The sequence below is a fragment of the Pimephales promelas genome, chromosome 19 (genome assembly GCF_988280905.1).
Source record: "Pimephales promelas chromosome 19, fPimPro1.hap1.1, whole genome shotgun sequence".
Lineage (NCBI taxonomy): Eukaryota > Metazoa > Chordata > Actinopteri > Cypriniformes > Leuciscidae > Pimephales > Pimephales promelas.
Window position 1 is genome coordinate 24,860,798 of NC_142787.1, and position 26,744 is coordinate 24,887,541.

At 38.4% G+C, this 26,744-nt stretch overlaps 2 protein-coding genes across 5 annotated transcripts in view; one reads left to right on the forward strand and one right to left on the reverse strand.

Moving 5' to 3' along the window:
• The first annotated feature begins 493 nt into the window (after positions 1 to 493).
• anapc13 (anaphase promoting complex subunit 13) lies at positions 494 to 1,467 on the forward strand. Its single transcript, XM_039686147.2, has 2 exons — positions 494 to 881; positions 1,159 to 1,467. The coding sequence occupies exons 1-2, from the start codon at positions 783 to 785 to the stop codon at positions 1,282 to 1,284; spliced, it is 225 nt and encodes a 74-aa protein (XP_039542081.1). The 5' UTR covers positions 494 to 782; the 3' UTR covers positions 1,285 to 1,467.
• Positions 1,468 to 2,513: 1,046 nt separating this feature from the next.
• The window catches only part of arhgap32b (Rho GTPase activating protein 32b), an 85,003-nt gene continuing 60,772 nt past the window's right edge, over positions 2,514 to 26,744 (reverse strand). Inside the window, exons 11-25 of one of the 4 annotated variants that reach the window (XM_039686141.2) lie at positions 25,749 to 25,830; positions 24,279 to 24,329; positions 23,570 to 23,644; positions 19,464 to 19,613; positions 17,753 to 17,855; positions 15,646 to 15,790; positions 15,022 to 15,104; positions 14,663 to 14,770; positions 14,396 to 14,541; positions 13,947 to 14,148; positions 13,680 to 13,825; positions 13,438 to 13,512; positions 12,583 to 13,353; positions 9,769 to 10,358; positions 2,514 to 6,767 (exon numbers count right to left, since the gene is read on the reverse strand). In XM_039686141.2, the coding sequence (XP_039542075.2) occupies positions 4,542 to 6,767; positions 9,769 to 10,358; positions 12,583 to 13,353; positions 13,438 to 13,512; positions 13,680 to 13,825; positions 13,947 to 14,148; positions 14,396 to 14,541; positions 14,663 to 14,770; positions 15,022 to 15,104; positions 15,646 to 15,790; positions 17,753 to 17,855; positions 19,464 to 19,613; positions 23,570 to 23,644; positions 24,279 to 24,329; positions 25,749 to 25,830 (4,953 nt within the window). In that variant the 3' untranslated portion in view covers positions 2,514 to 4,541. Of the gene's footprint in view, positions 6,768 to 9,768; positions 10,359 to 12,582; positions 13,354 to 13,437; positions 13,513 to 13,679; positions 13,826 to 13,946; positions 14,149 to 14,395; positions 14,542 to 14,662; positions 14,771 to 15,021; positions 15,105 to 15,645; positions 15,791 to 17,752; positions 17,856 to 19,463; positions 19,614 to 21,367; positions 22,759 to 23,569; positions 23,645 to 24,278; positions 24,330 to 25,748; positions 25,831 to 26,744 lie in introns of those variants that run through there. The other 3 variants (XM_039686142.2, XM_039686143.2, XM_039686145.2) reach the window with 3 other exon arrangements.

A 26,744-nucleotide genomic window follows, 5' to 3' on the forward strand; every position in this document is an offset into this window, starting at 1 on the left:
ATGCGAAATCTGGTCATGGCGTTAGTGACAGGAAGTCCAACTCCTTTCCACGAATCGGTTCTTTGGAAAAGCTCGATAAAAAAAAGAATCGATTGAAACAGGTTAAATGATTCTTTGACGGTCTTCACATTTGCGTCGTCATCTCAATTAAGTTGTATTAAGATATTTCTCGTAATTTGATCTGCCCTAGTTCATTTTATTGTTGCCATGAGTCAGCTCATAAAATAAAAATATATACATTTTTAATTTAAACATAATTTATATTTACAATTAATAGCACTTAAATTCATTTACATCTATTTTCTGAAAATGTATTGTGTGTTTCAGTAAAACCAGCTGTCATGCAAGCGTAAACATATTTCTAGCGCGTCTTGTTCGTAACAATTCGTGGAAAATTCAATCAGACGGCAGGTCCAAGGCAGATTTATGAACCGGCTCAACAGATCCATTGAAAAGATCTGTTCACAAATCGTACATCGCAACGTATATGACGTAACAAATGCATCAGAGTAAATGAAAGAAACACTATGATTATTCGGATTTATTAATCTAGGTGCATCATAAGCTACATGTTGTATGCTCGGTTTTATTTATCTAGGTAGGTGAATCATCGACTGCTGTATGTTTAAATAAAAGTAGGAGTTATATGTCGTCATCAAAGAGCGACGCAACAAACAGCTGCGCGCCGCTGGGCACAAGACTATAACGTTACCAGACATTCCCTGACTGCACGGATTTGTGATTTAACGTAGTTTGATCTTTTGATTGTGTAAAGTCGGATCATGGACAGTGAAGTACAGAGAGATGGACGAGTGCTTGATCTCACAGATGATGCCTGGAGAGAAGACAGACTGCCATATGAGGATGTGACGATCCCACTGGTGAGTATTAATATTTAACGTTACAGTTTTGATATATGCCTTCCGAATTACATACATCAAAATTTAGCATGACAATGATTGGCGCGTATTGTAATGCAGTCAGCAATGGAATGTGCACATCAAATTATTATTTTTACGCCCCACCCCCTTTTGCACAACAAATAGTCAAATCAGTCACATATTTCACACGCACCCTTTATATAATTTGTATTATATTTACCATAAATTGCCTCTAAGCCTTTCGTATTATGATTTAACTCTTCTCCTTTTCTGAAAGAGTGAACTTCCAGAAGCAGAACAAGACAACGGCGGATCAACCGAGTCAGTCAAAGAACAAGAGATGAAGTGGTCAGATCTCGCCTTGCAAAGTTTGCATGAAAACACCCCAAACATTGGCAGTTAGCGGGACGACTCTGTCCTCTCAAACTGATCCTTCTGTGGGTGATCCGATCCAGAATTTATTTATAATAGAAAAAAAAATAATTTCTGAAAATATGACATTAAATAACTGTGCCACTGTGATTTTCATTACACGGTTTTCATTGTTTTGATATCAAAATAACTAAATAAAATGTTTAAAACTGGAGTGCAGTATCAATCCATTTTAGTTGTGTGCTAGTTGTTTAAACTGACAGACATTTGGCTTTTTCCTCAATTTACAATTTACAAAATGTTCAAGGTTTCAGATTATTGTAGCCACCTACAAGGTTGTAGCCACCTACAATTTATCAAAAGTAACAGTAAATAAATTTATTTAAGAAAATATTATTTTTTTCAAATAAACACTGGTCTTTGAATTTTCTATTCATCCAAGAATCTAGATTTTTTTTTTTTTTTTCATGGATCATGGTTTATCATGATTTCTAAAAGATCAAGTGATGGCTTCTAAAAATTAAGCTTTGTCATCACATGATTTTATTATTTATGAAATTATATATTAAAATATAAAAAGTAATAAAATTTTAATATTTCACAATATTACTGTTTTTATTGGATTTTATCAGATAAATGCAGCCTAGGTGAGCATGAGACTTTCAGGGTACATTTACGACAAACGTGTTTTTTTTTTTTTTCATGTACAGACAACAATGTTGTCAAAACGATCCCAGTTAAGACGGATCCATAAAAAAAGTACTATAAACACTGTATTATTTATGCCAGGCCAGTATTTATGTATTAATTTATGCCAGGCCAGGCATTGTCTCTTTGCAAAGAAATATTACATGCCTATAGACTGAACACGTAATATGTATGCATATGACATCACAGTTTACAAATTCGCGTTTTTGTAGTTTACACCGACGATAACGGTATCGGTTTCAAAAACTTGCTCTTTGAAACCCAATTTAAAAAGCTTGCATTTTAAATAAATGACCTAAACGCATGAAAATATTTTTTATCCCGTTTTTAGTTGAAAATGGTGGCGTGCAAACATTGAAACATCATACCGACCTCAAATTTTTGAATGTTGGTGTACATTAGACTGATTGCAGGGACAGCCATCGCTTATACTGCAGTTGTATTACAAACACATAATATGAAACTCAAGTCACTGGAAATATAATGTAAGCAAGCATGAAATAGCTAAGAATTGAATTAAAAGTACAAGCAATAAAGAATGGAATCAATAAATCATTCCTTCTCAGGCTAAGCTTAATTTTATTTGGGTTCAAAGGTGACACTGAAATTCTCCAAGTGTTATCACAAATAAATTTGAACCATGGCTAACTGCAAGCATATTATGTTTCAGTCATTGCCAACATGTATGATAATACTTTATTGGTATTACAGAAACATGTGTTCTGCTAGGTAGGTAGGTTTGGGGGAATATGACCAAATAGCTATAGACTTACAGAACAATGGCTTGAGATTAACATATCAAATGCAATCTTGATTGAGATTTTTTATACAACAATCCACTTTGCAGCCAAATTAAATCAAGTCTGTAGCTGTATTATATTACAGATTTATGTTGTATGAAGTATTTCTTACAGAGAAAAATAGTAAAGTTTATTTATTTGTAAACTACACTTGAAAAGAAAATATTATACCCCAAAAATGTGCGTTTAAAGACTAAATGTCATCGAGGCCAAAAGAAATCAGACTGCAGGGCAATTAAATCTTGATTAAATTAGGCCATGAGGCATTAATGCTAATATTTAGGGCCAAGTCCTCATGAGGAGAATGCAGGCTTGAAGATGCTGCATTAAAATTTCAGTTTGGTCCCATAAAATAGAGGTTACATATGAATGCCTTTATTTTATTTTTGCACACTAGCCACCCAACCATTTTTTTTTCACAGTCTAAAACAAACAAAAAACGAGAAAACAGCATATTACCTGTCAATCATAAAAATGCTGGCAAAATGAGAATGAACTTCATAAGACTTGGCAAAACACAAAAAACATGTTATCAGGGAATCAACCACAAACATACAAATAATGCCATTGCGAGTTTGGGCTCACTTGAATAATCAAACATGAATTTTACAATTATCGCTATGCAATAATAATTATTACTGTCTGATAGAACGGTAACATGCAATGGCTTTGTAAAAGAACAAAACTGGGTCCACTGATCATAATAAAATATAGGTTTATCTCCATCTGACAGAATCATTCTGAGAGCAATGTGTATTGTAAAAAGCACAACGTTAAGCAGAATGAAGTGGTTCCCCTTACAGATGAAAAGTTATGGATCTATGTGAAATTTAGTAATACAGTTTGTTACAAAAATGTAAGTATGGCACTGGTCTTAAATTAGTCAGATACATATTTTAATCACTTAATGTATCAAAAGCTCCCTTTCAATCACCAATTTCTCTGAAAGGGGAGAGAAATGTGTCAGTCACTTCACACAGGCATTCTCACTTTCAGTCATTCTCCAACACCTTCATGAATATTGATGCAATCAAATCCATATTCATTGTTTGGTCCCTCAAACAAACAAAGAGCAACCTTATCCAAGCATAGTTCAGTCAAGTTTTCAAATGAAGAAAGAATTCCAGTTGCTTGTGATTAAACCCTATCATACGTAATAGCAATGGCACAGTTTGGACAAAATGAAAAATGCACATTTTAGGCCTCCAACCTGAAGGCAGAAAATTAAAAGTTTCACTAGTACCACCTAGTTGTGTAAACTGAGTGAAAAATTAAGGTAGGGTGACTTAAACAGGGGTTCTTTCCACTGCTGCTGTAACATCCAGAAAGTACACAATAAGGTACACAGAACTGTTCTGTAAAAGATAGATTACATGCATTTCTAAAATGCAAACCTTTACACTTCATTTATACCCCATCCCAGACCTTTTCAAAGAAATAAAACAGAACTAAAGAATCCCTTATATCCAGTAGTACTTTTCAGATATACATCATCATTTCAGATATATATCATCTGGTTATGATTTATGTACCATTTGTCAATATCGCAGAGTATCTACAGTATATAACAAGTTATATCTCCATGTTTAAACAACCGAAAATATGGTACATTTAGTTCAGTAAAAAGTCTTTAACATTTCTTTGTACATTTAAAAAAAACGAAACTGAATGTAAACAGTCAGGCGGCAGTCCGCTGTCCTGCAGAGGCTGCCGAATTATTATAATTATTGACACCTAGAATACTGTTCCAAATCTATCCTATTTGTCATTAAATGCCGGTTCACTCGGCATTAATCTCCGTCTCCGGCCTGGGCACTGAAAGCTCAGCTTGTATGAAGGCGCCCTGTCCTAAGGCTGTGGAGTATGCACGGTTACTGTGTGGAGTTGAGAAACCAGGGCTATGATAGGAGCTAGAACCGCTCCGATTAGCTAGCGAGGTTTGGGACGGAGGTACCGGATGGTAGTCATCCAGGTTGTCGTAGTGTGACTGTGAAGTAACAGTGCCTTGTCTTTGCCCCTGTGACTGATGGGCGTAGGAACCACTGTGGTCTCCATCTGAATTGTCCGGTAAATGTGCGGGAAGACTAGACAGGTTGTAATGCTGCCGCTCTCTAACACTGTGGGATCTCTCAGGCTTGGGTGGAGGAGCTGGCTTCACAGGAGCCGCTTGTTCATCTTCACTGGCACTGCTTGTGGCTTTAACCCTGCATATGTGGCGATCCAAATCGGACCTTTCGTAACGAGGCTGGGCACTCCTGCTCTCTGAGTGTTCCTGCCAATGTTTACTGCTCACTTGCTTTTCCCCTGTCTCAAACTTGGGGTCAAGATGGCCACCCTCTGGTAAGTGCTGCAAACTTCGTGGTGGAAGTTGCGATTGATGTGAATGGATGGACGAGTAGCTCCTGGAGCTGCCTTGCTTGGCGGTTTTGTCCCCCATTCCATTTCCTTGGCAGTGCTTCTCGGTTTCCATATACAACAGGACATCTGGATCGGAGATCAAGTGCCTGGGAGCATGCTGCGGTCCAGGAACAATATTGTATCTCGCCTCCTTACTTTCGGTGGTCATCAATACGGCTTTGCCAGGATCTGATTTGCTGCGCAAATGTAACATGTCTACATCTACTGGCATGTAGGGCCCCACATTGTCATACTGAGACATAATAGAACCCTTCACCTTTTGCCTCGCTCTGCTTTCCCTGCGGATAGAGTGTATGCGAAGCCTCTCTGCTTCCTCTGGGTCCCACGCAAAGTAAATATTTCCCTTTGAACCACTGTAAGGTGGCATGTCCCTGCTTACGAAGCTATGCTCCTTTAAAGGAATGAAATGGCGTGAAAGGTAGTGGTAGCCTCCAGATTTGGCTCCAGATCGAAGGAGAGGGGCACTGTCCCGACCACTGAAGGAATGGACATGCCGTAAACGGATCGTACCATAATGGTCCACATCGTAGAAAGGGGCATCCAGAACATGAGAACCAGAGTAGGGGCTGTAGCGGTACTGAACTCTTCCATTCTCAAAGTAAGGCTGCAGTTGTGTGACATGATAGTCAGCTTGAGAGGGCGCTTGGTGAGACTTGCAATGGTAGACTGGGCGCTGATAGTAAAATAACTCATCATCTGGTGGAACCTCAGTTCTGGTGACTGGCACTGAGCGGATAGCCGTGGGGGGCGCATGTAGGGAGTGGACCCTGCGGATTGTTGGGTACACGGTAGGTCCATCTACCTGGCTGTAGCCATGGGAGTGGTGCAGTGAACTTGGAGAAACGTACTCGCCTCTCGGTGGGCCACGAGATTTGATGGACTGGTGGTAGGACCTGGGTCCAATCGTATTGTATCGCCCATCACCGTGGCCTCTATAAGAAATCTGTGGCTCCGATTTCGACACATAAGAAACGTGAGGTGGAACACTCTCTGGCCGGTAATGGTACCCTATTGTAGCCTGACCAGAAGGGGTTATCCGCTGATGATAATATGCCTCGGAAGTGGGCTCCAAAAGGGCTGCCTCCCCTTTTGAGTGGTAAATATAACCTGACTGATGAGTGGAAGACCTGCGGTGAGGTGGATGAGATTGTGGGGGAGTTTCCTCCACTGAGCCCCTCATGGATGTCTCTAAGATGGCATGAAAGTTGGCGGGGTTTGCTGCCTCAGTGTTGCAGAGAGCCGCCATTGCTAGTTTACTTTCAATAGAGCGAACAGGGGGTGTTGGCGGTGTCACTCCCTGAGTGTGGTGTTGATGAACGCTATCTCCCTTCGGATGGACAGGCTTTATGGCTTCCCATGGTTTTTCCACAGGATCAAGAGGTGCAGCCGGGATTGGCGCAACTCTAGCGTTGGGCTGCGATCTGGGCTGAAATTGAGGCTGTGCTTGTGACTGAGAATGAGGCTGAACTTGAGCTTGAGACCGAATCGAGGAAATAGGTTGAATCTGTATTTGAGGCTGAAGAATTGCGACCAGTTGATCTGCCGCCTTTGTGGATTTGAGTGGCAGGGGCGTTTCAGTCATACGGATCTAAGGATTAAACCCAAACCAACACTGTTAGATATCTTACATATTTTCCTTTGATATTTATTTGTGCTGTAAATTTAGTTACTGATACCAATACCAGAATAATAAAATAATTATTCTTGATAACAATTTTGATACAATAAGACAAATCTGAATTGTCATACACCCAGGGGTCAATGGCGTCACTTTTTTTCTTATCAGTGTGACTCAAACTCCATTGATTTTTGTCATACGGATAAGTACCTAAATAAAAGTAGACATTTAATAGTTTCGAATTGTGAACACTCACAATTAAAACAAAATGTTGTGCTTTTCGTAAAGTAAAGAAAATAAACAATCTGCACGTTCTGCCATCTCAGTGTGAAGTCCATTCTGAAAAGCTTGAAGTGTCTATTTTTAACTTAAGTAATATAAGAAAAAATATTCTCTGTTTAAGTAACCCGTATGAAACCAATGAGAGGTACAGTTTCTCAAGCGTCTTCTCATTATCCATTATGTGAACACACCTGAGCGTGCACAATCAATTCACGAGCTAATAGTCCACATAAAGGAACGCAAAACCTGTAAACAAACTTCATTCCTCTGCTTTTCACCAAGTTTGGAAGACACACAATGATTTACCTTGGATTTACTGCAGAATCATTTTAAGATAAGAAAGAGGTAAGGTAAGAAATGTATTCTGTATTATATTAGTTAGCGTGTTATTGTTGCATAAACTTCATATTGTACTAGTTGAACTGTTGCGAGACTAAAATGTATAAAATTGATGGAAACATGGCCTATGGCCATGTTCAGTGACTTTTTTCCCCCTACAAACCATGCATAAACGTAATTTTCTCAAAGCTACAAACTTTTACACACATGCTGCTCACTATATTATTGTAGCAGAGTTTGTGCTGAATACAGTGTAATCAGACTTAAGCCATGAAAATGTTACAAGTAACAGAAATAAGAACACATATCAGGGCATGTCAGAACACCTCCGGCGCCCAGAAAACACCTCAGACACTTTTAGAGGGTTAATAACATGCTCTTCAAAATTTGAACTTACAATGGCAAAGCCCTGGATGATCAATATAAGGCTGCACGATATATTGAAATGGAAGCAATATCACAAGTGTACATATTGAGATATGCATATCGCAATGGCTTACAATAACTGAATGATTTTAATACGTCAAAAGATTACAAAACGTCAGCTTTAGGCCAACGCAGACAGCACAGAGTAGACTAGACACATGACTGTTACATACATGTGATATGCTTAATGTTATTAGGCGCAATAAGCGAAGCAGGGCCTACTCACGCGCACAGGAAGCTGTCTCTTGCGTATTCCTGATTTCAGTTCTCTTCTGCAGCGTATATGGCCATATACACACAAAGTTATGTAAAAATGCCTGTCTTGGTGACTATTCATGTAAACACAGTCAGCTATGTCTTAAGTGGAGTTAACAGTTGAGTAAGCGCATGTGTAACAATATATTGGATCTGTGCAGATCTTAAAGTGACAGCAGCCTAATAAACCTGCTTCAGTCTGCTTTCAACCTGCTTATAATAAGAATCAATTAAATACAGTGAAGACTAAGCAGTGTTTTATTTTTACATTTGATCATTACATTTCTGAAATCTAATGTAGGCCTACCTGAAATCCTAAACACCCCAGGTTTACAATTACAGTTAAAATGACACTTACTTTTTATTAGGGCTGTCACGATTGCTCAATTAAATTTACCCGTGCCAAGTAACCGGCAAAATACCAGAAGTGGCACATTCCAAGGACAAGAATCCATGAACCGCATTAGACCGTTTCCATGGCTGCACAATGTATTAAAACCATCTAAAAACCATAGTATATCATAGTGCTATTGTGAATTCACATAGGTTGCAGTTATATCAAACATATTGTATATATTTATTATATTATAGAGTATATATATTATATACACACACACACGCACACACACAGGAATGATGCGAGTCTGGGTTGCTTATTACATTCATCTGGGAACACAATGTGCGCCATTTCGTCAAATTTATAAATGTATATCAATAAATCATAAAATATGATTTTTGAAATATGAAAATATTAATTTTTTAAATATGCAAACTGTTGTTCGTTGCAATTTCAAAATACAAGTTTAAACCCTTGCTCTGAGTTTGCATGTTTTGATGTCCACATATTTCTGTTCAAGAAATTACAGAGGCTGTAGCATTCTATAAGTGGACAAATATTAAAGATTAAGTGAATATTTGAATTAAATGCTGTTTGGCCAATATTAAACAAGAATTATATCATGTTTTGTGTAACAATAACCAGGCCATTGGCACCCTCTGCAGGCATTTGTTAATTTACATAGTGTAAATATTATGATTGCTTATATTATGTATATCATGTATTTTAACAGTATTGTTCTATAAAACCATATAATTACTTGCTTTTGATACTTTATTTGAACCTAATATTATTGCCTTGTTTTTATATATGTATTTTAGGTCATTTTTAAAGGCTTAGGTCTTTCTTTAGGTCTATTTTTTTTTACCACAAAAATATCTGATTACCCGAGTAATCGCAAAATAATAGTTAGTGACAGCCCTAATTTTTATTGCTAAAGTAAAAAAACTGCAGTTCACTTTCAGAAGTTGTAGGGATGCTCTCTTTTCACAAAAAAAATGTGAAACATGTATGCTGCTTATATGATTTTCAGTTTTTAAATATATTGAAATAATTAATTTTACAAACTCAAACCATCATCCTTTGTTTTGTATTGTATTGTATATAGGACCCCCTCGAAAACGAGATGGTCCATCTCAAGGGGTTTATCCTATTCAATAAACTTATATGAATCATATCATATATCGAATACTCTGTTATTTAACAAATTATAGGATATCACATTTTTCTTCAATATCGTGCAGCCCTAATGATTATTTATAACAATGTAACGTTTAGCCTTGGTATCTAAGTACTAGTGCGACTGACATCCCTGCTTGTGCCACTACTTACCTCTGAGCTGGGTTGTTGAATGACAGCATCCTTGCTGCTGATAGTTGGTGCGGTGCTTGTGGTTTTGGCTGCGCTCACAGGGGTCTGGCCCACAGCAGGCTGCTGCCTCTCTGGGCTTTTTTGTGTCTGAGACACTTGAGAAGGTTGACTAGAAGGCGTAGCATTCTGGCTCGGGCTCTCAGGTGAGACAACATCCTGGTTGTTGCAGGAAACGCTAGATGGCTTCCCACTATCAGCTGTGTTAAGGTGCAGACTGACTGAGTGAGTTAGTTTTTCAGGTGGGGTGGATGGTGGTGAAGACGTAGGAGCGGATATCTTTGAGACTGCAGCTTCCTCCAGGAACGGCTGTGATAACAAGGAAGGAGCAGGAGGCCAGTCCAGGGTGTCCAGTAACTCTTGTGGCTTAAGAGGGGACACTGGTGTAGGGGGTCCAGAGGATTGCCTCTGAGACAGAATGGAGGCCTGCTGGGCAGATTCAGCTAGAGCTAGTGCAAGCATGCGGGCAGCGTTCTTTGGTGGGGGAGGGGGAGGGATGAGGGACACAGAGCTGACAGGGACATTGCCCTTTGGTGAGTCCAGAACTACGGCTCCTATGGATGGACAAAACAGAGGGAGCTCAAACAAGGCAGGCAGGCTAATATTCATGAGAAAGGTAAGAGAGGGGGAAATGTTACATTTCTATTGATTGTGGACAGATTTCTCTACATTGAGAGCACTCATGCAAAGCGTTACTGGTAAAAGCCTGGCGAACTAAACCTGAAAAATCAAATAATTATATTATAAAATTTAAACAGTGTACCTTAAAGGATCATTTCAAAGTAGCATCAGGTTCAATGACATGTTTGTGTGTATATATATATATGTATTAGGACTGTGTATCACCAGCAATGTCACGATACAAAATGCATCACGATACTAAAGCCACGATACAATATGTATCACGATATGGATTCATTTGGAATTTAAATTTCTTTTGAGCAGAGTGAGTTTAGTAACAGTATTATCTGTTTATTGAATAACCAGTGTTATAACAGTTGTGATAACTGAACAACTATTTTGTTTTTGTCATTAAATAAAAAACAAAAACAATGAGTTAAATTAAAATGTCACAAAAAAGCTTAGAGTGGCTCTTCTGATTTTAAAGTCTCTGCCTCAATAACTGAAATGACAATTATAGTGTCAATTATAGTGACACTGAAGCGTGTCGACAATGCTCAATGACTAAATAAAACTTAACATATTCCATAAAAGCAAAAACTGTAACAACTTAAACTCTCTGTTGAGAGTGACAGCAGAACATCTCGCCAAACTTCATCAAACAACCGGGGAATTGACGTTTCTGTAAAAAACTGACGTGTTGGTATTGTGTAGCGTGCCTCACACTCGTGAAGCAATTGTCTATTCTCGACATCACTGTATGGCTGTAAATCCTGAAGCGCATTAATGCATTTGTAATCTTTTGAGAGCACTGAGACGTGGGTGGGAGTTTTGAGGTAAAAGCATCAGGCGACTGTGGTGTCTTCTGAGATGACAGGTGTGTGCTGCGACCAGGGCTGGCTCGTCTGGATGATGTTTTGCCATATGCAGAGAGAGTACTTAACTTTTGTTTTGCAGGTCTAGCATATCACATGACTCATGTCTAATGTCTGACCCCCCCGGTTTAGTGTAAAACCCCAAATTCTATTTTTTATTTTACTTTTGTCAGCGGTGACAAAATCCTCTTCTCCATTTTGAATGTCTCGCTGCTGCTCGCATGGTTAAAATTGGCGCCAATTGACGTCACTTGATAATTGGCTACAGTCAGGAGTTCATGACGATGTATGTCGATATTCTGAGCACAGCCCTCATATATATTAGTGCTGTCAAATCGATTAAAAAACAAATTAAATCACATAATTTTTCTGTAATAAACCCAAATGAATAAAACCTAACATTAAAATTAATATATTTTTATATTGTAATAATTTCACATGTAATCTCCAAATTAATGTAGAAACAAAAACAGTAGCCTATATCTGTTTAATGGCATCTATTTATGAAAGAAGGCATCACTGATAACAATACTGCTACTGATTTATTTTTTTCTCAATTTTTTATAATTCATAATTATAGTATAATTAAAAGCTATTCAATTTTACAATTTATTAGGCTTTAAATAATAAAACAACTTAATTTAAATGAACTTAAAATAATTTTCCTGTGCCCTTCAATATATCAGGAATAATTTTTTTCTATTGGCCCAGTCTGACCGGTTTAGATTTTTATTTGCCCGGTCAAAATGCACAAAAAGTTATTGTTTTCCCTCATTTTCCTTGTAAACAGTGCTTGAAGATTTTTAAGTCGGTCTAACAGGTAGAGTATAGAAACTGAATAAAGCTCAAACTTATCAAAGCTACACATATTATTCAGTCAAGAGCAGCAAGTGACTTTCTCTTTTTCTTTGTTCTTTCAAAGAAACATCACAGCAGCAGGTTTTTTTTTGGGGGGGGGGGGGGGTCGGTGCTGTCACTTTAAGACCCGCCGCTGCTGCACATCACGCAGACTTGACAAGCAACCCAATTTAAATTGTTAATTTAAGACGTCATTTAACTGTGCTTGCAGGATACTCAACAAAACGGTCATTTTGATATAATTTTGTGTGTTTTTGACCATTCGAGCGCTGTCTGAAGAGGCTTTCTGTACGTGCTTTAAAAGCATTTGCATGAATAAGAGCCACGATCATATTGTAACGCTAGCCAAAGAATGCAACGAAAAATGGACGCTGCGTTAATATTTTTAATGTGAATTTAAGCCATGTATTTTAGTTCAGCTTACCTGGCTGCTCTTGGGAGCAGGTATCCTGTGGTGTCTGTGAACATTCAATGCTTGATATGTCTTTACTCTCTTTACTCTCAAAGGTAGCAGCTTTAGAAAGAAGCTCTTGTTCAATGGCTTCACTCAGGGGCAGATCAGTGGTTCTTGTCAGAGAGCTCAATTTTGCAGGAGAGTCGAGAGGAGATGGAGGGCAAGAGGGCTGTACCGCAGTTTTCTCTGGTCCTTTTCTTAGAATGGAGGCAGATGATTCAGAGATGCTTAGAGGAGCCATAACAGCTGACTTCTCACTGCTCTCAATTGACTGAACTGGAGTTCTCTCCGAGACAGATGCAGGGGGCAGTTTATTTCCATCCTTTAGGGCTGGACTGTGGACTGGAGACAAAGAAAAGCTTGTAACTTTAGCTCTTACTGGCGAGACCGGCTCTGAGCCACTGCCACTGCCCTGACTCCTCTTTAGACTGTTTGCATCTATGTCAAGTGACAAAATGGAAGTCTCAGCCAGTGGAAGGCTGCATTGAAAAGACATGGGGTCAAAATCTAAAGAGGCCATGCCAATGTCAGGAGGGCTCAGGTCCACATCATCAGCGGAACGGGGTGGGGACATGAGAGCAGGCACACAAATTGGACCATCATCCCCATCACTGTCCCCTTGGTCCAGGTTGTCATACGAGTTACAGTGTTGCCTGCTATCCAGCAGGTCACCATTGAAAGAAGCAGAGAGAGCATCACTGCTGGAGCGAGGTCTGCGTGGCCTGTAAACCTTAGACTCTCCTGTGTTAAAGGTAAAGGAACGTCGTCATTTCACAATGGTTGATTTACAAGTTTATTCTGAGCATTCTCTGAGAATTTTGTTACCTTCAACGTTATGCAGAGAGGTGAGAGATTCCTCACTTTTGGCAGACCGAAGAGTACTTGTGTCTCCTCTCCCTCCTGTGCAGTGAAAATAAAGTGGGAAAAAAGTTCATACAAATTACTTTTACGTGGCATCCCACAAAATGAACCCCTTTGACATGATGTAAAACCTAATTAAACACTGGGTTGATTTTGTGATAATGATCATCTGACATTCTGAGATGAGAAAACGGCACAACACTAACCAGCCAATGCCATGGCCTTGAGTTCATTTGGTTCACTGGGATTGCGGTGTAGTTTGCGTTTAGACATCGAGGAAGACTTGCCCAAGTTGAAAAAAGACCGCCAACTGCCGACTGGAGACTTTTTAGACTTTATGGGCTGCCTTTTCCTAGGTAACAATTGATAAGAGGCACAAAATGTATCTATGAGAATAACAGGCATAAAGTTGGTCTCTATGACAACAGAAACACTGACATGGTTAAAATGATATAAACCTCAAATCATTATACCTCTCAGTGGGGAATTCAATGACTGTGTGGAATTTTCCCTGTAAGGCTGCAGGACCCTCTCCCACCTCTATGTACTTGCTGTCTGCAGTGATGGGCGAGTTGATCTGGGCCTGGGTGCGTGCCTGTGCCTCTTCTAGTGTTAGCAGCTTCGTGGATGGAGAGGGTACCAGCAAAGATTTAGGCCGAGACAAAGAATTGTGTCCTAAGAAGACAAAGACATTTGTGATGAAAATGTAGCAATCAAAACAAATGTTTAAACAAATGTTGTTTAAGCAAAATACTTGTTTAGACAATTGATATGTATCCTGAAGGAGGCTGTGTAACCAAAACCCATAGATCTACACTTTTAACAGTTTGTAATGATTTAGCCCAGCAAATTAAAGGCTTTTTACTTCACTTAAGTGCTTGTAACATGTTCATAATCCATTGAAATCTGTTTGTGTCCATACCTGTTCCCTCCCGTATGAGAGAGCTCAGTTTGGGGCTGAAGAGAACATCCACGTGGTTGAGGATGAACTCCACCACAACCGACTGAATCCGGACCTCCATGAAGGCTGCTGTTCCGCTGAAGCAAGCAGATTCTATTTGCTTTGACCTTTTTTTTTTTTTTGAATAAAAATCAAATATTAGTTATGAATAGTAGGATTTTTATATTTATAGTTATAAAACTGTATATCTGTTTTCACATTTGCACATTGCATGCAGATTGCACTTACCTCAGTAAGTTTGGGGCCCAAACGATGGCCAAATTCTTTGTATGCATGTTTGTTACATAGCTGAAGGTTGCTAAGTGGGAAAGATGCCTCATAAGAAACTCGAGGGTCCTACAAGAGAAACATGAATACTAAACATTAAACCTACTGATGCATTAAAATCAGACGCTAAAAAATAGCACAATACACTCGATTCAAGAGCAAACTCATTTACATGAACAAAGTTGTAATAACAGCCAACATTTTCCTCAGTCATAAACGTATTTGAACCTCATTAGTAATAACATTAGAAAAAATTGGCTTTTAAAGAGAACTGCAAGTCCGCTGGCAACCAACAGAGGACACTGTGGTCATTTACAAACCTATAATGTGGGGGCGGCAGCTGCTGAATGACATCATGTATTTTGATCAGCCTCTCCTCATCAGTGGCTGCTGACACAGCCTCCTAAAAAGGAGAAGAGCACGTGTAAATCAGGGTCACTGCATCTAGAGCAGCTCAAACCAACTAAAATATTTTTCAAACCCATGTTCACACTGTACTGCAGAGTGAAGAGCACATGGTCAGCCCCGTTTCCTGTGCATTATACTTTTACCGATTCCATAGCAACCAGAAAACATGTAAGCAGTATTTACTCTGTCCTTTATTTTCATTTGCAGTGACTTATCATGAGATGCTGTAAATGTCAGCACTGTGTTTGGCATGTAGCTGAACTCCTTGTGAGGGGCTCTGGACTCTAAGGAGAAGGGCTCTAAGAAACAAACCATTCATTTTGTATGCTCATTAAAAGCAATCATTAGAACAAACAGTATCAAGCCATCAATAACTACTGCACTGTTTTGCCAGTTTATCACACCAAGAACTAAAAAGGTTATGATATCATTGTTGTTCTAGTATAATGCCCTCAGCTGTAGCTATTTGTATGACAAAAAGTGTTTGTCTGAGAAAAGGCTCTTTAAAGGACGGTCGTTCTGGGATAAACACTTACCGAGAATTTCTCATACAGCTGGTAGGTGAGAAGTGGGTTGGGAAGCTCTCGAAAGTAAAGCTTGCACAGGGAGCCCACACAGTGTATGTCCTGAATGTAAACATCTTTTGTCAAATCTGGGATCTGTTCAGAGTCAAATTCATGCCTAAAAAAAAGAGAACACATTTTTACAAAACCATAAAACATTTTGTTTTGATGAGAGCAAATTAAATGGACACAAAATTGCAGAAATAAAATACACTAACAATAAAAAATATAAGGTCTAAGGTGTTTTGGGGGTCCTTGAGATGTTTTGACATGCCCTGACATTTGTGCTTTTATATATGTATAAATTTGGTTTCCACAAGATGTTTCAAAATCTAACTTTTAACCAATTCTGTAGAATGAATTCAGAAAGTTTCGGAATATGTATCATATCCCCAAAATTGTCACTAATAAAACACTTATTAGTTATATAAAAGTTACAATTACTATAACCATTGCAATTTTACTAATATTTCAAGTGAAAACTTTCTTTGTAAAAGTTATAAATTTTAACATATTTCAAAGGTAAGGATTTATTAGTTGGAATATTGGAACAAACACTATAATAACACATTAGTTGATAATTCAATATACTTTATTTTTTGACAAAACATCCCATACTACATATTTAACATTTGAGCAGAAATTGGCGAACAAAAGATTATTTGATGTGGTAGTTGTCTTTTTTTACAGTCAAAACTTTATAATCTATCCAAAACAAAATCGATGAAATCTTGACTAAACATTCATATACATATCATGAGTTTGATATATTAGCATATATATGTTAATTTGCAGTTTGTTGCTTATACAAAGACATTTTATTTCAACATATTTCTATTATACGTCTATTTTTACTCATCTCAGTAGGCTATAGCAATATAGTTGGTCAAAGCTTGGTTGAGTGTGAATGAACGCATCTGTGCCGTTCATTTATTCACACACACGCAATTCATATTTAAACAGTTTTTTGCAATTTACAGACACTAGTCCATATCGCGATTAGAACAAAGCACTTAAGAATAAATAATCTAATTTCACATCAGCTTGATCCATTGCTCCTTGAAATTAAACTACCAGCACTTCTGAGGTAAGTTTTTCCAGGATTTCGGTATTAGATAGTATTAATCCTCACAGCGTAGCAAGACAATGTAAAGTAAATGATTCTTATTAAACTTGATGTGTTTTATCCAAATGTTGTGGGCGTTGACAAGTCTGCACGGCTTGCCTCAGATTATTTGCGTTTTGAATATTTCGTTTTTATATAAATTACTTCATTTAAAAGAGAATTCAAGCTTCATGCCTGTGTGCCTGTATTCCTGCGTGACTGAGTATTCGCTGATTTACAGTTCATTTTCTGATGCGTTTCAGAATGAACTTCACTGACAGAGAGAATGCAGAACTCGCATAATGTTTTTTTTTTCTTTATTTGGCGAAAAGCACAACACTTTGTTTAATTATGAGTATCCACAAAAAAAATAGACACTTAATATAAGAAAAAAGTGAGCTTGTCGCGGCGGCATGATAGCAGACCCCAGGGGGTTAAATATCGGTATACTAATACTCCAAAGTTTGGGGTCAGAAATTGGCAGTAAAGGCATTTATAATGTTACAGACGATTTCTACTGCAAATGAATGCTGTTCTTTTTCAACTTCATTCATCAAAGAATCCTGAAAAAATATTTTCAAAAGTCTATTTTTAAACTAATAATATTTCACAATATTACTCTTTTTACTGTATTTTTGATAAAAAGCACAACAATTTTTTACCAAACCCCAACTTTGGAAAGGTAATGTAACATTAACTTTACATTTAAAAATTATATTTAGAAACACAGGGGAGGAAAAACTAGTTAACTGGCTGAGCGAACAAATCAACTTTCCTGGACGTGGTAATAAACCCCATCTAATCTCTCTCTGAGTCCACTCATTTCCTGCTGTATTTATGAATACAAACATTCTCATTACAAAATGTAATTAGCAACAGCTTAATGTCCAGCCTTTGCATTTAGAGTTTCTCAAGCAGTATGATAAATCCCTATGTCTTGCTACTTGCAATTAGGGAAGTATGTTTATGTCTCACCGCAGCTTCTGAATGTTGGAGGCAATCCCAGAGAGACGGTACATTCCATCAACAACTCCATGCTTCTCAATGAACTCAGTGCAGCTCTTGAGTACCTGAGGGACTAGAGGTTTAAACCAAATGTTACTGAAGCATCCTTTTTGGCACATAATGTGATAGGATTGTCAAAATGCCAATAGAATAGAATGCTACATTCTGTGCAGCAAATCTTAGATTTTGTAAACTATAAATAGCCGTAAGCACAGATCCGATTGTCAGGTAACAAATCTGTGCTCTCCTATATAAGCAGAGCACATTTGCTCCAGTGGCATAAGACAAACACCAGACTTCCAATGCAACCTTGCAATATTTCACCCAGAGGAATCATAGTCACAGACAACCCTGACCGGCCTCTAGTCTTGACAAAGTTTATCCGCCAGATGAGCGATTCCAAGGCTTTCAGAGGCTCCTGTTCATCTTCATTCCTGACATAGCAGTCTGAAGCACAAAATCCTTAAAAATGCAAGAAAATTATGTCTCAAAGGCATCTCAAAAATCATTCAGCGCTTCACGATAAGGATGACCTGGGGCCATTGTGAGTGCGTTTCAGGGCAGTGGATTGTCACTTGCCCTATAAGGCCAGTCATACATTGTCAGGGTGTTTTCTGAAAATATTTTGAAAAAATACATTGTTTTGTTACATTATAAATGTATTTATTGCTACTTTCTACCAATTTAAGGTGTCCTTGCTGAATAAAAGTATTAATTTCTTTTAAAAAAAAGTATCACACTAATCCATATTTTTTGAATGGTAGTGTTTGTAGAACAAAAAGCCAATAGTTTTTGGCAGTGGTAATACAAAACTAATGGCCTGATCCGGCCAGCACTTTGAAAAATTCTGCAAGTTACATCAGTGGCAAACATGGCACCAACTGAGAAAGGGAAAAAATTGGATTAATAAGTTTAAGTGCATTGCAGGGAGGTCGACTGATCCATACTAATGACTCACTACTTGAACAAAGTGTTCAGCCTTGTCCTCTCACGTTCCTCTGAGATCAGTGTCTGAGACAAAGACTACACAGTCTACCATTAACTGTTTTACAAACACATTAAAGCTGTGTGTGCTCATGGGTGGGAGAGGGCAGTGAAAGGTTCAGATCTAGGTGGTAAACCTAAACATTATCATCTATATAACCCAATTCAATTTGTGACGTTTTGTTGCAGTGTTAGGAACACATTTTTAAAGAATTCCTGGAATTTCCAGTTTGAGGACACTTGCGTCCTCAGGGAAGGAATGTCTTTTCTTAAACATTTTAATAAAAGTGATGGGGTTTCTGATTCCCTTCTAAATGTAATGGTCGACCAGTCGCACCAAGTTGCGCGGATCCTGTTTGAAAAGGACAAGGCCTAGATTGTAAAGGCAGGCAATGGCTCAGGGAGGATTTGAAGTCAAACAAATGGAGCAAATCCTGAAGGCTGCCAGGGAGCTTTGAATCAATGGGGAAGAAATCTCCAGACACAGCCCCCCTAACCATTTCTACTGACCTTTAGACCCCTTTAAGCCAATCCATTGGCATAGCAACCCATGCAGGCAGATCCAAGGGTGACTCTAACGGAGGGGGGTTAGCTATGCTTTCCAGCCCACCCACACACAGTGTCAAAGAAACTAGTGTCAAGCACCGTCTGGAGCACGGCCGTGAGTTTGAGTAGGACCAGAACGGGCAAAGCTCACCATCATGGCCAGAGTTGAGAAGATGTTCTCCTAGGTCACAGCCAAACACCCTCTCCCTGAGGATACCTCTTTGCTTCAGTTTCTGCTTGGTCGGCCTGGACTTCATGAATGTACGCAGAAAAGTGATCAGTTTCCCGTGCTTCTTGGACACTGAAAGAAAAAAAAAATGAAAATATGCAGATTTAAAAACATATTCATGTCAGGGAATACCACAAGCAGCGCAACAATAAATGACCACCCGGCCAGTGCCAGCCACACCATGTGAGCGAGCCAAGATCTTTTGAAAATGAAAAATAATATCACTGGGTTGTGTGAGAATAATGAGTTTATGCATTATGCTTTACTGAAGGAATCTCTGAATTACTCAAACATGACTTATTTCCTCCAAGTATATCCTCCATGTCTTGGTGTTTGTTCTACATCTGGTAGAGCAAAATAAAACAATTTCATTCTCTGTGGATCCATGTAACATTGTTATAGAAACCAAATAAATATAATATAATCAACTATGAATGATTCATGATATTGAAACTTGAGCTCAGTTTTGGAAGAAAAAAGCCTAATGAAGAGTGGCTGACATAGAACATCTGTGAAAGTCTTCTTAGAGCAATAAATGCTTCCTTTCATTTTATTTTTGAAGGAGGCCAAGAAGCAGGAAGGACATCTCAAGCTGTTTGGTCTCCAGAGCAGCTTGCGTTGACATTACATTGACAGCAACTGCCTCAGTGGTCAAAAATCAGCAGCCTGACCTAGAATTTGCATGAGAAACTCTTGGAAACAGAGGAAAAGTATCAAACGAGAAATTCCAAAGGTTTAACAGGAACACAAATGCATCAAAATAATTCCACTGGATTTGCTATAAAAACCTGTATTGTAATTGCTCATTAAACTTGAGTTGTTTTCATTGCTTCTCATAAAATATTAGCAAGCTTAAATATTACAAACCCAAGAACTGTTCATAATGAAGCTGTATGAATCAGCAAACAATCTGTTGCCGGAAACAATTTCAGAGCCATTACAAATGCAGCTAGGATTCCAGAAAACCATAAACTGGTTAATCTGTGTTTATCTTTGTGTGGGCACGTGTGGTGGATTTAGCAGTAGAAAGTCAAAATTATTAGCAAAATAATTGCAAATATCACACAATTTAGCTTTACTTTGCATGCTGAAACCACAGTGGACGTGGCAAGGGGACATCTGCCAGCTGTGATCTCATCTGTTCCTTTGTGTCTTTACCTTTTAAAAAGGAACATTATTTTTCTCCATAAAAGATATTGAAATTTCTCCAACAAGCAGTTGGAACTGCTCTGAAGGCAATTAATCATTTCATATTCAGTCGAGGTTGACAATAAAAAGAGCTGTTGTAGGAATTTCCTGTTCTACTTTTCAAGAGCCAATAAAGTAACTGCCACGCATTTCACAGATCCGCTTATTCTGAACACCACAACAAACCAAATACAGGGCATGTGTTGAAGTTCACAGAAGCGGCAAGAAGACCGTTTGTTATTGAAGAATGAGTGTTTCCTGCAGGCTGCACTTTACTTCTACCGAGGAGACACTGATGACATCACAGCGCAACATGAATGAATGTCACATTCACGGTATTTCTTTACTTTTTTACCTCCAAATCAAATTATAGTACAAAAATTACTATGTTACAGACATCTGCGTATACAAAGACTATTGAGAAAGACGATTAAAAAGCCTTCAAGTCAACAAAATGCATGTATCGCAAATTAAAACCAGTGTACAAATACTTTAACACTTATTTTTCAGCGGAGCAAATGCACAAACCCTAAATAATTCCTACACAAATTTGCCATTAAATGCACTTCAGCCAAATCAACAAGTCTGAAATAGTTTAGCAAACTGAATTAGCACTAAAAGGCAACTTCACAACTTACCACAATGTTAAATATCCATAAAAAAGGACAGAAAACTTGAGGACAGTGCTTGAGTATTTTTAAGTTTGTCAGGCTGCGGCTGCTATAGAGAGCTTGAGACACAACGGTGAAGGATCATCACAAACTGCTTTTTCTCTCGCTCTCCCTGCCAGCCGGTAAAAGCTAATAGTCAGCATGCATTCTTTCCTCGTTGCTTTTTCCCTCCTCTGTCTGAATTTGTCCAGCCCCTAATATCAGCTTTCAACAGCGCTGGCTTCTAATGCAGAGATCGGGGCGTGAGCGGCCGCAAAACCCAGAGAATGTCAGTTTCAGCCTGAAGGCTGTTGCATTTATCAAATCCAATCTCGAGTGATTAATGTGGTTGAACTATAAAAATAATATTGACCCAATCTTTAGCATGCATATACAAGAGCAAACAAACCTTGCACACTACATTCAAATCATAATATCTGATACCTTCATAAACCTCCCAACCCAACAGCTAAAAGAAGTTCTTATAAAAGTCTCTGTTTTCAGAACAGGCCAATAAGGAAGTAGAAGTACACAATCCCCTGAAGGATAAACGGACACATATTGCTATGTAAATCTAACATAGTTTGTCTCTCGTTCTCTCACAGTTCCTTCCAGCTGTCTTGGCTTGTTCACAGAGGCAGCTGCCCTTTCCTCCACTGAGAGGAAGACATTGTTACTCCACAAGGAAGTTAGGAAGTGAGAGGGTGCTAAGGGATCTACATCTGGAGCAGCACCTGCTATGGCCGAGAATAAGAAGTCTGTACAAGAAAGAAATGATTATATTTGAGGCATTCTCATAACCTAGAATGTGCCCTATTCATGCTATAAAACTCCCAGCAACCTTTATCACTGTTACACCACCTGCACAATAGGACATTATGAGGTTAACCATTTACACAGGGCATTTGCTTAATGAGGTGAATGATTCATAAGGTGTTTTGTGTTATGTGATAGGCGTTTGTTGCTTGGCTGAAGCTCTGCAGGGGAGCGGAGAGGTATGCTGTATTTGAGCATGCACAAAGGCTGAACACGAGAATGTGCTTGAGTAACCATGGAGAGACTGTAGTTCATATTGCTAGAGGACAAAGCTGGGATTATTTTATAGCCTTTTTCAACCAGGGTCATGTAAATCAGCCAACGAGTGTGTTGCAAAATAACTTCACAATGAGGCTTTCAGGAAAACACAATGTGGTGCACTTACAAACTGGGCCATAAATTGACGTCACAAACCTCTTTTTGAATACAGAGACATTAAAATGTAGACATATTCAAAATAGACTTGACACACTGACATTCAAATTCTGGTTGATAGCGATAATTGTTTTCATATTATGGCCGATACCTGATAAATAGCAGACATTATTTTGCGTACATTAAATAAAATAGAAACTATGAATCAATCAACATTATAGTGCATGACAAATAAATGCATTTTTGGATTCGCTAAAGATTACATTTAGCAATGTTATTAAATTATTAGTTTTCAAATGTTAATGTAAAAATGCAAAAAACAATGAAATATCCACTATTTGTGATATTCTTCACTTGCAATGGCCGAACGCAGGTTAAAACTCTTATTTAAATCAATTAAATTCAATCATGATACAGTATTTAACATGGAATTAGGCATCACAACATTATAATGGAAAGTATGAGAAATTGCCGATTATATTTAACAGAGTTATTAAACTATTATCTCAATTTTTAAGTGAACGTTTAATAATTGCAAAGGTAATCTAAATGTAAAAAGGGGAGAAGAGCATGCTCAATTAAAAACAATCAATTTAAAATGTCTTCAAAAAGAGACTGATTGGTGGTATGGCAGCCCTACAGTAAAATAAAATGCATAAAGTCCGATAAACAATCACATGCGTTCAAATGCAGGTCAAGACAGAGAGAAAAAGAGTGCTATCAGGGTAAATCTATAAGACATGGGTCAAAGTCACAGACACGAGGAGTGTGAAGTGAAAAGTGGAAAACAAGACGCCATACTTGTTATGCTTGCCCCAGATCCCATATAGTTAACACGTGATGTTAGGAAAGACCAGTGAAACTAGGTTATACCAATTCTAGGAAGTGCCAGTAGTGTTCAGAGCACCCGTGAGCAGCAGGCGACTGTGCGAGGACGCACAGGAGAGTTTGGGGTTAGTCCGTGTAAGACGTAGTACATGGATAAACAGTTTGGTCTACCTGAGCTCAGCCTGTAGGGGTTTAATGGGTCGGGTGCCCATGCACTGTCCTGCTTTATACTCTCCATCTCCAAATCTGCATGCCGAGAGTAGACAAGGGGAGAGGGAGGTACCATGAGTTAGAGAACAAGAGAACAACAGCTGCACATGCAGCTCTATTAGCTTAGAAATCTTTTAGGATTTCTCACTCCACATTTCCCGAAACTTTCACAACAGTTCTGAAGGTGACACAATTGATAAAAGCTGATGCAGTAAAAGCCATGTGAAGACAAACACTAGTCTATCATGTATGAGAGTGCTGTAAGCTGCAATGCAAGAGAAACACTGTTTTATGATTCTGCCAAAGAATAACTGATGCATACAGGGTGAAAGTGTGTGTGTGTGTGTGTGTGAGAGAGAGAGAGAGATAGGGTGTGATGACATGTTTGTCTGTATATGTATTTGAAGGAATGGTTAAAACAAAAATGTCATTACAAACGTGTATGACTTTTTTTCTGAAACAAACCTATAACAAGCATTAAAAAAAGAAAAGTCTTTTTAACTCCAAAAATAAAATATAAAGCAAATAAAAGAATCGTAAAATGATTCTAAATTTCCATGTAAAAAAGAAAGTCATACAGGTCTGGAACAACATAAAGGTGAGAACATGATGACTTTTGTTGTTGGGTGAACTAGCCCTTTAACATTGGGGAGAATATACCAGCACGCACAGGGTGGGAACAGACTCCAGGAGGCCGGCCGCAGACCAGAGCAGGGGGAGGCTGAGGGAGCAGTGGAGGAAGCATGGTCAAATAACACATCACACATGCAGTAAGTGCAAAGCAATGCAACATACATTCCAAATACATACCACAGAGTCAGTAGGTGTACAAGCAAGCATTAAAAATGAGCTAAACCCCAGCAAAAAGCTTCTGCAGTGTGAAATCGAATCATATAAACTCAATTTTTTCATCAAGCCATGCTGCAATTACGCCCAAGACCACAGTGCTCTTTTTCCAAGCTGATTGTGCTGTGCCATGTCATTGCATCTCTGTGATAATATTACTCCCACAAAATTATGTACCAAAAAGCCCTCCCACCCACTATTGCAAGCCAGCATTCTGATTGGTCTGATGAGTCATGATGATGATGATGATGATTCACCCTTTTGCAGATGCCAATAAGCACTCATTTGATACACGAGAAGGCCGAAACCAAACAGAAAAGGCTGAAGGTGATGGATAGGTCTCCAGAGGGCTTGGTAGGCCAGTTAGTCCAAGTCATGATGTAAATTGACCAGTCATAAAGCAGTCTGCATGGTCCACAGCCACTCCAAATATGACTAAATGTATTACTCGTGTTAGGATTGTGAAAGCTAGCAACAGACCATTTGCGAGGTCTATTAATCAAGTTTAATCTTTTGACATTTCAGTTCCAGTGAGATGACGTAGGATAAATCGCACCATGCTGCACCACAGTGTGTGATATACATTAAAGGCACATACACACAACAAACCATTAGGAATGAAATCAAACAACAGCACTTATTTAACTATAAATGTGATAAATGAAGAGGGTCAAAGGTGTCTATGTGAGCAGGGGGGAGAAAGAGTGAATGTGGACTGAATGTGGAGTTAACAAATTTCCCATGCAGTGTGTTGATGACGTGCTTCGAGATCTGAAAACCTTGCATGTCTCACATCCAAAGTGTTGAAATCTAAAGTGACACTTTCTTAAAAAGCAGCTGCACCCTTCCCAAGGACACAGCTTGTAGTCTTTTCTTCACGGAGGTTTGAAGATTTCTGATTCATGCAACAGGACCCAGAGGCTCCAGTCAGCACCTGTTCCAGTTCACTCAAGTACACACACCACAGAGACTCAATCCTTGGCTGATTCAACACAACACTTGTACAACTTTGTTCTTAAACACGATTAATATCTCACTGCAACACATGAGTAACAAGCTAGCCTTTAAAAGCCTGCATCTTTACAAAGGCCCAACATCCTTGAAGGGAATCTTAATGCTTAAGAACAGCAAGCGTGACCTTGTAGTTTTGTTTCCTGATGATGATTGCTCAGTTATTGCGGTTTATAATGCCCAGCTGTTTTGGGATAGTTAATACAGACGTGAGCAGAAGAACTGATGAGCTGTCCCAGCAGGAGTTGATGTAACGTGTATGTGCGTGTGTGTTTTGTGGTACCTGGTTTTGGCACTGAGTTGGTGACAGACTGCGGGACCTTGTCGTTTATCAGCTCCACACACTCGCTGGGAAAGAAGCCAACCTGTGAAGAGCAGAGAAGGTTTGAAAAGCTCCTTCGCTCTCTGGAGACAGACATGCCAAGGCTTCATCATATCACTCTGCGTTCTGCACTTAGTCACAATCAGAAAATAGCTTGTCATCAAAACACAAAATATTACAGTATCAATATGTTATAATAATTATTCTTGAGACAAACTACAAAGCTAAAAGGAGAATGGTGAACTCTGACAAATGGTGAATTTGACAAAATCTAGTATGTAGACCAAACTATTTCAAACTACACTTATATTTTGAGAAGATAATGGAAATATGCATCTATTAGTTGAGATATGCTTTAATGTTCTGCATAAACACATCTAGAAGGATGTTTACCTAAACTAAAACAGCTGAGAACAATGTAAAACTTTTTTTTTTGTTTGTTTTTGAAAGAAGTCTCTTATGCACACCAACATTGATTTTGTGATAAAAAAAAAATACAGTAACATTGTGAAATATTACAATAGAAAAATGACTTTTAACTACTTTATTATATTTTCAAATGTAATTTATTCTTGTGATGGCAAAGCTGAATGATCCTTTAGAAATCATTCTAATATGCTGGTTTGGTGCTCAAAAATATTCCTTATTATTATCGATTTTAAAATCAGTGGTGCTTAATTTTTTTTGAGGAAACGTGACATTTTATTTCATGATTCTTGAGGAATAGAAATTCCAAAAGAAAATTTTTCATACATGCTTGTTGATTTTTTTTACAATTTGTTTTTACTGACCCCAAACTTTTGATTTGTAGAGCCTGAAACTGAAATTGGGTTGGAAATAAAGCTGATAGAAAACGGGATCTCTCATTGTAAGAGAGATAGGGCATTGATTACATTCTTGCATTGGTCTAAAATCTTAATAGTAATTATTTTTACGCTTGCAAACTTAAAAATGTAG

Excerpts from the sequence above, each read along its gene's own strand:
- anapc13 (XM_039686147.2), top strand. The coding sequence starts at position 783 with ATGGACAGTGAAGTACAGAGAGATGGACGAGTGCTTGATCTCACAGAT. Across the intron at positions 882-1,158 it reads AGGATGTGACGATCCCACTG|AGTGAACTTCCAGAAGCAGA; the intron begins GTGAGTATTAAT and ends CTTTTCTGAAAG.